This window comes from Erithacus rubecula, assembly GCF_903797595.1.
Source record: "Erithacus rubecula genome assembly, chromosome: 2".
NCBI classification, from domain to species: Eukaryota; Metazoa; Chordata; class Aves; order Passeriformes; family Muscicapidae; genus Erithacus; species Erithacus rubecula.
Genome location: NC_136685.1, coordinates 44,277,470 through 44,291,517, shown reverse-complemented (window position 1 = coordinate 44,291,517; position 14,048 = coordinate 44,277,470). Strand labels below are relative to the sequence as shown.

At 38.0% G+C, this 14,048-nt stretch overlaps 1 protein-coding gene across 1 annotated transcript in view; it reads left to right on the top strand.

Moving 5' to 3' along the window:
• Nucleotides 1-12,556, top strand: part of REV3L (REV3 like, DNA directed polymerase zeta catalytic subunit) — a 111,116-nt gene extending 98,560 nt beyond the window's left edge. The window contains 9 exon segments of the mRNA XM_079298692.1: nt 359-467; nt 1,325-1,531; nt 2,243-2,352; nt 3,365-3,479; nt 4,917-5,054; nt 5,881-6,071; nt 7,161-7,407; nt 8,825-9,034; nt 11,392-12,556. Coding sequence (XP_079154818.1) covers nt 359-467; nt 1,325-1,531; nt 2,243-2,352; nt 3,365-3,479; nt 4,917-5,054; nt 5,881-6,071; nt 7,161-7,407; nt 8,825-9,034; nt 11,392-11,532 — 1,468 coding nt within the window. The 3' untranslated portion in view covers nt 11,533-12,556.
• The last annotated feature ends 1,492 nt before the right edge of the window (nt 12,557-14,048 follow it).

Sequence of the window (14,048 nt, the reverse complement as noted above, 5' to 3'; positions counted from 1 at the left end):
TGAAATTCTGAATTTGTAGGAAGAAAGTAAGTGCAGTGTGGTATTTGGTAAACATGCATGGTTTCTATAGAGGATTACAGTGTTGAGTACATACCTCCACTAACTCAGTATTTGGTAATAATTCTTAACACAGAGCAGAATTGATAAATTATGCATGCATTGGAATTTAGCTATTTATTACTACTTTGTTCCTAGAACCTTCTATATGTAGCTAAGAAATTTGAAATTATGTTTGTTTATACCTCAGATTATTCTGTCCTTGCTGACATTATTAGCATTTTTATGTGAGCTGATGTTTTTGCTTGATTAGTCTGTAAATGAATGAGTTGTCTTCATATTTAAATTTTATTTTTATTAGGTATGATGCATTCAAATTTGGCTGTACATCTTTGAGAGTACCTCCTGACTTACTCTACCAGATTAGACACGACATCACAGTGTCACCCAGTGGAGTAGCTTTTGTCAAGGTAATGATATTAGTGCTCTAGGACAGCATTTTCACTGCTTGTTGGCTGACTTAGGATCAAATTGATATCGTAGTTTATATTTTGTTACATTAAGAGCAGACAAAAAGGGGAGGTTCATTCTCTCATTTCATGGTGTTTTTTATATTTGTCAAAGTGCTGAACTTCTGGCATTTCAGCAAGTAAAATGTCTTTATGCTTTCCTTTATACTGAAGGCTTATTTCATCTATAATTAAACTGTATTTTACTTGTGCAATTTGGGGATCAAACAGTAATTATCTGTGTGTAGCAATTCATTTTTCTTCTGCCTGTATAGCAGAATGCTTTCTTAGAAAAAGGGTAATGATTTGGGAAATGAAACTCCCTGACTTGCTTTCTATTGTTCTCATTTTGTACCATGTCTTGCTGGCTTATGTGTAATAAATATGGCCTGGACCTGCTAAAAATAGTTAGGCAATCACCAGCATACCTGTATTTAATGTAAAACAAAAACTTTAAGTGAAGGATATTTGCAGAAATTTTTAAAGCGAATGTTCCTTCAGCATTTAATACTTTGAGAATTAACAGCTAAATATTGAAGGCCCATTTTAGCTAATAAGGTTATCTAAACATTGCATCAGCAGGGCTGATGAATACAAAGAACAAAAAGCTATTTGTTCTGTCCTCAAGAGCTTTGCCTGTATTTTAGGTTCCTTATAATATTTGTGGCAGAAGCCAAACTGTTGGTGGTTAGGGCATCTTGCTAGTTAATTTATCTTCCTATCAGTGGTTAACTAGTAGTTCAGGGGTTTGATTTTACTCTTAACTGTTTATGTTGGACTTTCTAACACCACGTTTTCTTTTGTTCCCTTTATGGCAGCCTTCTGTAAGAAAGGGTGTGCTGCCAAGGATGCTGGAAGAAATCTTGAAGACCAGGATAATGGTGAAACAGTCAATGAAGGCTTATAAGCATGACAAGGCTGTGACTCGAATGCTTGAAGCTCGTCAGTTGGGTCTTAAATACATAGCTAATTTTACTTTTGGCTATACTGCTGCTAATTTTTCTGGAAGAATGCCATGCACTGAGGTAAGGGTTGCAGGTAAAAATGTATAATAATTTTTGAAAGACACTAGTGAAAAACGTAATGTTATTATTTGAAACAAACGAAATACCTTCAGAAAAGCTGCTGTTATTTGTAGTACTGAAAATCAACACCTTAGGATTCATTTGTGATCTTCCATAAAAATTCAAAGGTCTTCTTCCTCTTCCTCCTTTCTTCTTCTTCCTCTTCCTCCTTTCTTCCTCTTCCTTCCTTCTTCCTTCTTCCTTCCTCTTCCTTCCTCTTCATTCCTTCTTCATGTAAAAGAGCATTTGGAGTTGGCATTTCTGTATAACTGTTTCCAAAGGTAGATTAGATTACAGTTGTAATAGTGGAAATAAAACAAAACATTGTAGCTTTTTTCTTAGTTTTCATAGGAATCAACAGAGTCCAAAAACTAGAGATCCTGAGCAGTCTTGTCTTGCTCTGTAGATTTTTAATACTTCAAAAGAAATTTAAAACAATTTTTTCTTTATTTTAATACTCATTAATTTTTGATAATTTTTCTTTTAGTTCTTGTTAGTTGGGGGTAGATTAAGCAACCTTTTTATTTATTACATGCATTTAGACCATGAAATAAAATATATAATCTCAATGTGGTGATTTTCATAACAAGATCAAGCATGGTTAGACTATATTTACCAAGAGCTAGTATTTGGTTTAGCAGTAGAATAAAGATTTTCAATCTAACTTTGCAGATTGGAGACAGCATTGTCCACAAAGCCAGAGAAACATTGGAGCGTGCCATTAAACTGGTGAATGATACAAAAAAATGGGGTGCACACGTTGTATATGGTGATACAGACAGGTAATTCATGGTCTGCTTCTTAAAATGTTTTAAAATCATAATAGTTCTTCATAGATAGGTTTTGCTTTTGTCTGAACAAGGCAACTTTATGATGCTGAAAAGGGTGTGTGGATCTTCTTTGGATGTTTCTTAATGCCTGCAGAATATGCAAAGTGAATAATACTGAGTTTGCTCAGATTTCTTTAAGCACTTTAAAGGTTTAGTTTCTTTCAAAAATTATGTGGAAAACAAAGAGGGGGGGAAATATTTTTTTGGTTGTAAATTAATATAAATCTAATTTACCAAATGATTATTTTATGTCTGTTTCTGATGCCACTTTTATTTTGAAAAATAGAGTATATATAACACAGTAGGCATTGCACCTCAAGGAAGGCACTGTTTTAAGCTTCAGAAGTGGATGCAATTCAAAAGCAGCCACCAGAGCATACAAAGATATTATTAGGCTGTCTGACATAGATTTTCTCAGTCAGTCTTTCATCTAAATAATAGCCATGCTCTGGGCATATCCATCTCTGTTCCACACTTGGATAGTTTTTCAGCCATTGGGAAACAAAGCTTGACTGGCTGTCCTTTCTTAATAACTTATGAATCCAGTGACTGATTTCAACCAGATCTGATAAAAGACTTGACATTTCAAAGATGCTGAATTCATAGTGGTTTCACTAAATAAATGTTGGAGAAAGAAGTAAAATCCTGCTTCTGCCCATAGTGAGGGGAAAAAAAGATACACCAGAGTTCTTTACAGTTCTTTCCTGGGAACTCCAGTTTTGCAGTGCCTGGGAGCAGTCCATTCATGTCCATTCCATGCCTCATCAGATGGTCACAGCCCTTTGGCACTCCTCATCTCATGCTGAACCCCAAAGTTTCTCAGATTTTTGGCTTTTCTAGCTGAAGAAAGGGAGTACAACTCACGATAACATTCCTGCCTTTCTAGCAGGAAGCTATAGCTTATAATTTTCAGGAACTATGTTGAATAAATTGGCACTCACTTCCTGTGTCTGATTTCTTGTAGCATGTTTGTACTCTTGAAAGGAGCCACAAAGGAGCAGTCTTTTAAGATTGGTCAAGAAATTGCTGAAGCTGTAACAGCAACAAATCCCAAGCCTGTTAAACTGAAGTTTGAAAAGGTAAAAGGAAAATATTTTGCTTGAAATGTGTTGGGTGTTATGAAAACAACAACAACAACAAAACAAAAACCAAACAAAAGAAAACCTCAAAAAAAAAGTTGAAGATAAGATTTTTCTGAACCCTGATGTAAGGGTAAGCAAGTCATGTGCTGTGCTGTTTCTGTGGGTATATTGCAAGCTCCTTAATGCCTCAGGGACTTTTTCAGAGGAGCACTAACTACAGTGTGAACAATAAAAAGAATTATTCCTAATTTCATATCAGTGGCTTATGCTGGCAGCATCAGGCAGTTCGAATTCTTGTCTCATCAGTTTTTGGAAATATCTCCCTCAGTTTGGTATTGTATACCTACAATTGAATCAATATGTGCAACTTAGCAAAGGAAATGTTCACCATCCTCAATTCTTGTGCATTAATTACAAGCCTGATATTTATTTTTCAGCCAGCCTTAGCACATTTCAGCATATGTCCATGTAATACATATACCTGTAAAATGAAAAATTATAAAAAATCCATTCAGTAGGCTTCTAGAAGAAATATTTACCATTACAAATCTTTTATAGAAGAGTAAGGCAATATGTTACTGGTTTTGCTGGAAGTTTGTCACTGTAAAGTCATTAGCAATGTGTTCAGGTCACTTAGCATTAGTACAAATGGAGGTCTGAATATTTTCAAAGTACATATCTGACTCAACAAGGTCAATCAAAATTTTTAAGCCTGAGGCAACCTAAACTCACTGCTCCCTCTTCCATGACAGTCAGAAAGACAGTGTAATTCAATCAGACTACGAAGAAGAAATTGTTCTCCACTCTTTCATTTGAAAGTAGTCAAGGCATACTTACACAGTTAAGAATGAAATAAGAGGTCAGAAAAAACAAGCAAAAGAGACCTTGATCCTAAAAATCCATTCCTGAGAAAACTGTTCTCCAAGCACAGGCATTTAAAAAGCATACTTTCTTCAAATGAAGATAATAGCAGATTTTTGGCATCTCCTTATTAGATGAAGTTTGAAAATAGAAAGTTCTAAGCCACTACTTTTGCTAGGAACATTTTCTTCTCTGGTATTTAAAATGAAGTTGTCTTTATAAAAAAGAAAGATGGTAGTTACATTAGAAATGGTGACAGGTGCAATCCAGAAAAATAAAGGTGCTTGCAACAATTTATACTGTGTGTCACTTTCCATCTGAGCTTCAGCTAAATGAAATATAAAGTGATATAAGAATGGAACATCGCAGAATCTCAACTTCCTCAGCCATCCTTTAAGAGTCCTTTGATCTGTTTTATCAGTTGTAATGATTTAACAAAAACACAAGCAAACAAAAAACCCCAACAAACAAACCAACAAAGCACAGTATTCCTTAGGAAACCCTCTATGTTCAAAGTCACCTTATATTCCCAACACAATCCAGACTGGGTTGTCTTCTTTCTAAACATTCCAGGTCTACTTGCCATGTGTCCTGCAAACTAAAAAGAGGTACGTGGGTTACATGTATGAAACACTGGACCAGAAGGACCCAGTATTTGATGCAAAAGGAATAGAGACAGTCCGAAGGGACTCCTGTCCTGCTGTTTCCAAGGTAAAGTATTCATAGATTTCTTCATGAATGAAAATTAGAACCTTTTGTTATTTCATTTTATATTTGTCCTTTCTCAGAGTTTCTAGTCCTTTGAGGTGTCTTAATCTTCATCTGTTTTTCTTGTGTGAGCCATTTGAAAGATAAATTGAAGATCTTTTACAGCATTACAAGGGCTTGTATTTTACAGCTTTTATTTTATCCCATAAAAAGCCCTTGGCCCATGTAAGCCCTCTCAAAGACCATTCTTGATTCAGTTCATTTCAACTGGAAGTATTACTGCCAAATAAGCGAGAGACACTGATCTGTCTTCTAAATAGCTCACTTACATAAATCTAGTTCAGCTAAAAATTAGTTTAAAATACCCTTTCTTGCCTGTTTGTTTTAAGCTGTGTATTGAGAGGTTAAAAAGAAATTAGGAAATCTTTTTCTTAGCCAAAATAAAATAAATTTATGCCTATAAAAAAGGTTACCACATAGAAGGGCTTATTGAAGTCAAGGCAAAATATTTGAGATGAAAGGGAAAAGCATCTTCTCTCTCTTGAAAGTTACTATAATTGTTGAAAAAACCTTAATGCTGGAGTATGGATGATGTCATAAAAGATATAGCAAACAGAGGAAAAAGCTGTCCAGTAATGTGTTTATGAATGTCTTTGAGTGGAAGAGATTACAGCCTGTAGTCTTATCAATATCCTAGTTCACCACTGGTACTTTTCTAAGCAGTGTATTTGTATTTCCATGGAATTTACTGAATTAATTGGATCTTTTTAATTATTTTTTTAAATTCAAACATATATCTTTTTCTCACCTTTCTCCTTTGATTGTAAAGATACTTGAGTGTTCTATCAAGCTGCTATTTGAAACACGGGACATAAGTCAGATCAAGCAGTATGTTCAGAATCAATGCATGAAGTTACTGGAAGGAAAAGCCAGCATGCAAGACTTTATCTTTGCAAAAGAGTACAGAGGAAGCTCAGCATACAGACCTGGAGCCTGTGTACCTGCTCTGGAAATCACCAGGTATTGAGATCAAGAAGTGCTAATCATAGATATTTCTTATCTTCACCTTTGTGCTGACAGGTTATGGGTAGTAGCTCATAGGGCTTTTCCTTGATCTTTGTATTGACACGTTATGTATGGGTTGCAGATTGTGGATATTTTTTCTCTTGACCTTTGTACTGTGAAGTCACAGGTAGCAGTCAGATGTCTCCTTCAAATACTGTTGAAGCAGTTGTCCCTGACTTTCTTCTGTGTGTGAAAAGAGACAGTTCTAGAAAGCCACTTTGTAGTCCTGGAAAGAGCCACACATTCAAGAGGAAGTTATTGTCAGGACACTGCAATAGTGTGTTCACTTCTGTTACTTAGACTTTGAGTTTTGTACAAAGGCTGGACTCTCAAAGATTACTCATCACTCATGGTTATTAGATATGTTACAAATTGTGACAGTGATGTCTCTTAGTGCTATGAAATCCATTACCAGGCATAGTTTTTTATTTTTAATAAAGTACCTAACTTAAGGTTAATATTTCATCGAGTTGATATCCTTGATCACTAATAGAAAAATAGATAATGTAAGCTGGAATATTTTGTCACCTTGCTTAATACAAAGATCTTCTAATTAAGCTATGCTTTTTTAATAACATAACATTCAAGTCCAAAACGGATACCTACTTCAAATTGAATTGTCCTTTGCTTTCTGAGCAAAGGATAATTCAGTTTGAGGGAGATATTATTCTACTGAGCTAGCAGTCTCAGAAAGCAAAGAACCAGAATTTGACCAGAAAGCAGATTGTACTTGAGCTCTTTTTAGTACCCTGGCTGTTTCTTATTAAAATATTTCTTTAAGAAAGTGGTAGCTAGAAAACAATTTGCATTCAGATCCAAGTGACCTGAAACACACCATGTCTTTTGGGTTTGCGTCCCAAGTTCTAAAGTTTAGGTCCCATCACAGGACAAATTAAAAATGAAACATTTTGGTCCTGTGCTTCATAATGGGCGCTAACTGCAGTCATCCAAAGAGCAGCCAGTCTAGTCAGACGGGGCAGCTTGGAGGCGAATGCAGTAGCTGTGGATGTGCCTCTGGCTGTTTCTCAAGGCTGTGTTTGACAGGAGGATGCTGGCCTACGACCGGCGCTCGGAGCCGCGCGTGGGGGAGCGCGTGCCCTACGTCATCGTGTACGGCGTGCCCGGCCTTCCCCTGATCCAGCTGGTGCGGCGGCCGCTGGAGCTGCTGCAGGACCCCAGCCTGCGCCTCAACGCCACCTACTACATCACCAAGCAGATCCTGCCCCCCCTGGCCAGGGTGTTCTCGCTCATCGGCATAGACGTCTTCAGCTGGTACCACGAGCTGCCCCGGGTGAGTGATTCCAAACTAGAGTTGGCAAGTGCAGTGCATCGGTGTGCGGTGTTTGGCCTCCTTGTGGCTTTCAGTGGAGTGAGGTTGATAGGAGGCAGCAGCAAAGGTCATTTTGTGAAGCGGTGTTTGATGCTCAAATATGCAGTCTTGATTCTTAGATCTTCTGTGTGGGGCTTTTTTCACATAGTAATTAATTTTTTCAGCCAGCCCTTCTATGTAGGGTTGATCACAGTCATCTTCTGTTTCCTGATCCCTTCTATAGTTTAAGAGAATATTTTGCCATAGCTCTGTATTTTTAGCAGTATGTGTATGTGCATCTGTTTGGTTGTACTATCTTTTAAATCTCTCTGTATTAGATGTTGTAGCTCCTGTTTTATCCAAAATGAAGATCTTTCCTTTGTATGGAAAAAGTGAAATGCCCCAGCAGGAGGACACTTTAAAAATTTGTATCACCAGAAATTTAAAACCAATAATATGCAAACATGACTTCCCTAGAAGTTAAAGTCATCAAGAAGCAGGAAGAGAAGCATTAGGTAGCTGGATTTTAGTTTGTGATTCCCCTGACAAAAAGGAATGGTGAAAGACAGTGTATCTGTAGTTTGGTTACTCTGCTCTGAACAGACTTCAGCAGCTAATACATTGTGTTCCCACTGCAATGTAGCAGTATAGCTGTATTTCCCAATACAGCCTTGATTGACTTCAGTTCTTTTTTTCTTTACCTTTCCAATGGCACTGTGGCAGTCACCTTAAGTATCTCCAACAAGCTGTTCTAAAAAAGTAAAAAGAGCCCTGGCTTTCTGCAAGGCCAAGGAGCAGCGAGGAAGTCACAGGGAGCAGAGCAGCAGGAGAGTGAAGGATAGCACAAAGCAAAAGTCATGCAGCAGCAGGAGTCAGTGCAGAGAACAAGCTTCCCAGGTTGATGGGCCAGTGGTGGAGCCTTGTCCAAGGAAATCAGAGCCATGAGCTCATGCCATGAACCAAAGCACCATGGCAGAGCTGTACCCAGGACTGCCTGGCACAGACACTCGAGGGCAGGCAGCATCCAGAAGGCAGCCACTGGGGCTGCAGCCAGGGCACGTTTGGATGTGAATCAGATCAGCACCTAAAAAAGGAACAGCTGCAGGAGGCAGAGTTTGAGGTGAGATCAAGAGTTAAGCAAGTGACCAAGGGTTTTTCTGGTTACTGATACCCTGTGAAACAGGGAGGAGGGCTCTGTTCAGTGTATCACTTCAGGACCAGTGCTGCACTCTTCAGAGTGCTGTGATCCCTGTTCATAATTTGTGTATGAACCCATGCCCTGCAGGCCATCTTGCACTTTCTTGCTCCTTTGGGAAAAAAAAAAATAAGTATGCAATCTAAGAATAAGGCAAGCTGCTCTCTTGGAAGTTCATTACCTCTTAATTATTTTTCTTAACAGATTCAGAAGGCTGCCTCAGCTGCTCGCACTGAGCTGGAAGGACGCAAAGGCACCATCTCCCAGTATTTCACAACCCTACACTGTCCTGTGTGTGATGAACTGACCCAGTATGGGATCTGTAATAAATGCAGAAGCCAGCCACAGCATGTGGCAGTGATTCTCAACCAAGAAATCCGAGAGTTGGAGCGTAAACAAGAACAGCTGGTCCAGGTACGACTAAAGCATTGTCAGATGTCTGTCAGCAAAAGACAGAGGCTGAAATTTCAAAGCAGTGTGTTACTGAATACTCCCACAGAAATGGGAAATATGGTCCTGGTGTTAAATGTGCTGCAGCTTGTTTGCTTTTCCCATTGCTGTTGAAGGCAGCCACAGCAGCTGTTACTCTCCTAGGCTTTGTGGAAAGCTAAGGCAAAGGAGGAGATCAGAACAGAAGATGCTTTTCTCATTTTCTTCTGATTTTTAAGAGTTCCTTATATGGTTTGTAGGTCCCTTTATATAATGACAGAGAGCTGTAAGAGTGTAGAAGATCCACTCTTTCTTATATTAAAATAACAGATGATGTTCTAGAAACAAAAATGTTTGGGCCAGAGAATTTATTTCTTTATATGTATAACATGGATGTAGTTCAGCTTGGGATTTTTCTTGTTACCTTTCCTCTACATAGGAATTTTCCAAGCTGCTTTTTTCCCTTGAACTAGAAGTCAATTAATAGGGTAGCTGACTGTGCTCATGAATACATAACAGCAAGGCATTATCCCTTTGTGGAAACATAGGCATACTTTCACCAAATTTTCATACTATCATATTTTTTAATTAATAAATAATTTAGTTAAAATTTATTTTTAGCACTAGCACACAAACCATTTTAAAACTTGTCTGAAAGTCGGGGATATAAATGTTCCAAAATCTAAGCATTGATTTGATAGATTCTCATGGGGTTGCTAAAAAATGCATTATAATTCTCTTCATAAATATTTCATTACTAAGGTGTGGACTTCTTGCTTATTTTGTAATATTTGCTCTTATCTTCATTGCAAGTGGCATTCCTCATTGAAATGAGGAACTGCGTGTGCTGCAGTTTTCCTGCTGTAAAAACTTTGAACTCTTTGCATTGCTCTTGTTCTGGGAAAAAGCAGAACTTGGCAGACTGGCTCAGCCCCACAGAAGGATCAGTGAGTTTGTTTAGAACATTCTCTTGTCCCTGCAACACTCAACAGCTCAGCAAGGCCTGGGATCCTGTCCCAGTCAGTGTTTGATATCTCTGTAAGATTCATTGTCTTATCACATATTAAATTTTTAGCCCTTTGAGATTATAGACATGCTGGAGCCAGCAGAAAAATGATGTAACACTGAGCTGTAAATTACTTTAAACTGCAGTCAAAAATTATGTGCTCTAGGTTAAAACCACAGACTTCTCCCCTCAGCACAAACTCATCTCAAGTACCATTTAGTTTCGTCCCTTGCGTTTAAACCAGCCAGAGCCTCTTTCAGAAGAACTAGGATAGATGTAGTTTGAGGTTACAAACCTGGAACCAGCTGTTTAAATCCTGTTCCTTCTGGTCACAGGATTGGTATTCTCTGAGGTGCCACCTGTGGGACTTGGCCAGGAGGGGCTTCCCCTCTCCAGCTATTGTCAATGTGCATGGATGTGGTGCTGATGAGACCTGGCATCAGCATGGAAAGAAAGAAAAGAACTAGTTTTAGAAGCAAAGAGATATCATTTGGGTTTGTTGATCAGGCTGTGCAATGATAGGATAAACTGTAACATTTTAATGTTACAAAACAAAGGTGGTTGGAAGCAAATTTCTTAAGGTTTTGGAAAAACTGTTGGAGGTGGCAAATGCTGCAAAGGTTAAAAATAAATCAGCAAAGCAGGGGCCTTTAGTTTCCTAAAGGTATCTGCCTTTGGAAAAATTGTGCCTGCTGCTATTTATTCCATTGGGTATCTCAGGTTAGAAGTACTTTCAAGCAGCATTAAAAAGTAGTTTCTTGACCAAGGAGAGCAGTGCAACTTCCATGGCCTGTGTATTTCTGTGTTGGGATTGATTGACTCTGACTAGGTAAAACTCTAATTAAAGCTTATCTTGAAATGAATAATTAATTATTTAAAGTCCCTTTTCTCTGCAGAGAATAACTGCAGGATAAGAGTTCTTTTTTCATTAGGACACTTTTGTAGAGAGTAAGTTTATTGCAAATAGAACACACTGTCTTGCTTAAACCCAGTCAACTTATTTACTTTGTTTTTTCAAGTGCCACCACATGCAAGTAGAGCTTAATTAGCAGTATTGAAACCCAAGCTGTTGAGTCCTGCTGTTGCTGTCTGCCCAGTTCAGTGGGTGATGCTGCCAGCCACCCGCCAGTGGCCAAATGAGCTGTGTGGCAGCAGCCCAAGAGGCTGAGGCAGAGGAGGGAGCTGCTGTGGATCCCTCCATGTTGGGGAGAGGCTCTGTGCAGAAGGGCTCTGCCTGTTCTGCTGATACAGGCATGAGGATTGAGTAGTCCCTCGTGGTTTATGCCTCATTTGTGTCCTTTAACATAACTGCTTTGCTTTCTCTTGTGTAATCCAGATATGCAAGAACTGCACAGGCTGCTTCGATCGGCAGATCCAGTGTGTCTCCCTCAACTGCCCAGTACTTTTCAAGCTCTCCAGAGTGAGCAGAGAACTGTCAAAGGCACCCTATCTCCGCCAGCTGCTTGACCAGTTTTAAATGATCTGTGTTACAGGATTCCAGGTGCTATTTTTTTTTCTTCAGTGTTTACCACACTAGGACTATTGTGCATGGTGCTTTTTCAATTCTCACCTAGTCCAGGATTTCCATTTTAACTGTTGGGTTTATTATCTGAAGAATAATGAACACTTACCATAACTAAATTAAAAACAAACAAACCCAACCCATTTGTTGATCTATGAATAGCTCACTTTTTAAGATGTAAAAATTTCTTCTTCCTTTCATGTTTCTAACATACTGTTTTATAATGCTGATGTTGAAATAGCTCTGTGTAACATCTTGTAAATCCATTTCAAAGTAGAAGTCAAGTTTACTTCCTGGAGGAAGGAGCACTGAAAACCTCTTGAAACGATAAAACCATTTGTGTGTGTTCTTGAACTGTCAGTATCAAGACGTGTTACTTATATATTATCCATTCACTTTATAATTTTGTCTGCGAAATATTTTGTAAATACACTTTTTTACTTTTCAAACAACTGAGTAAAATAATGTGCAATGACTTTTATACAGATAATTTTAAAGTTGGTTGGTATATCTCCTCCTAAGTTTTGCTTGATTCCAAGTAGATTGTTATTTTGATCAGACTGTGCAAGCAGTAGTACCATGTGTAGCATTTTGAAACATTATTTTCTAAAAATTGCTGTCTTGCTTTAGCTATTAATGGGGCATTGTGAGGAACTGTGCAAAGACATTTTTGTTACAAACCTGTGGGACTGTTGCAATACTTTAAATATAAAATTTTATTCCATTTTTGCTTGTTTTGTATAGACATTTCTATTGCTTCTAAATATGCTTAAAATATTTTCTTTCCTTACGTACTGTACAGTTAAATCTTATTTGCCACCATCTTGACAAAATGTGTATTTAGAATATTTGTATAACTGTATAAAATGGAAAAGGAATTATGTGGTCAGTGCATTGTTTTCTAAACTGGAAATCATTTTGTTTTAGAAGTTAATAATGGAAACCATATTAAAATTGAATAAAATGATATGGTAAAAAATGATACGGGTTTTAAAAATATTTACCCTCAATTTGTTTCCCTTCTCTGGCACACACAATAATGTAAAAACAAGACTGCTCAAATCAAAGTTAAGAATCCAGCCTAAACTTCAGGATGTAAAATAGCAGTAGCTATTCTTGGAGGCCTTCACCAAACCAGAAGAGAAACAATTCCAGTTTTTCATTAGTCTAGAAAGGATCAAGTTTTAAATTTAAAACTCCAGAGGAAGTTTAAAAAAATACAATAAAACTTTATTTACATCAAGGAACCTGAGTGCCTTCTCCAGGTAAGAATTTATTACAGTTAAGACACAAGTCAGTCTAATAATTACATTACACAGTACAATGTTAAACCCACACCAAGCAGAATAAAAAATATTACATCTATAATAGAACATCCACAGATTGCGATGCGCTTGTATGCAAAATAACTTTAAAAAAATCCAAAACATCAAGGCATAAAACTTTGCCTGGTCTTGCATTCAAGCATTGGTCATGTACAGAATGAAAGTGCAAATGCCAGGAGTGAGTGAGTGCTTGCAGTACAGTCCAGCACTTGGCAGTGCTTCAGGATAAATAAAGTATTAAATGACACTTAGCTGCAAGAGGTTGCCTTTCACACTGGAGCAGAGCACTCATCTTCATACTATTCCTGGGTTTGTAGACAAAAATAGGATTCTTATCAAATTCAGGTATCTAATCCATGGATTAAAGCTCTTGTCCTCAACAGAGGGATGGCCTTTCTAGCATAAGCAGGGCAGTAGTAATGTAATACAGTTACTCCAAGTAATTTCAACACCTAATATGTAAGTACTTGAGCTTTCTGGAGGGCCCATAACTTAAAATAGATCTGCACTGTAAATAGATTCCCCACTTCAGCTGGATATTCCAGGAAGCAGTTTACTTTGAAAGGAAATTTAAACGTGAAAACTAAAATTCATTCTCTGAATACAGGCCTTGAGGAACACCAAAATCCAAGAGCAGGGAGCTAAACTTTGGTCATTGAGGGTGGCTAGAATTCCAAGGTGCATCCTTGGAAATGTCCTAGATCTTGTTTTAAATTGCTTCAAGCATTTCATTTTCAGTCAAGGGCAGTCCCTGCTATTAAAAGCATCATCAAAATTTCATCAAAAATTAGCATATGAACTGGAGGAGTTTAGAATCTTCCTGCTTGCCCAGTATCTTTAAATTATTTTTTTCTGGCAACATGATTTTGGGTATGGGGAGACTTTTTTATAGCAACATCAACACAGGTGAAGCCAGAGCAATCAGAGCTCCAGTGGGGAGCTGCCACAGAACAGTTTGCAGATCTTTCATTGTGTGTCCTGCACCTTCTCCCTCGCCCTCCACCAGTGGGATCTGTCCTCACCATCTTTCCCCTATTTTCCACACACAGGGAGCAGTGTGCAGGAGGAAAAACAGGAAGAGGAAAAGCAGTGAAATGCAGGTTCCAGCTGCCTTCATTCATCCACTCTTCTGCCCACCACAGTTTG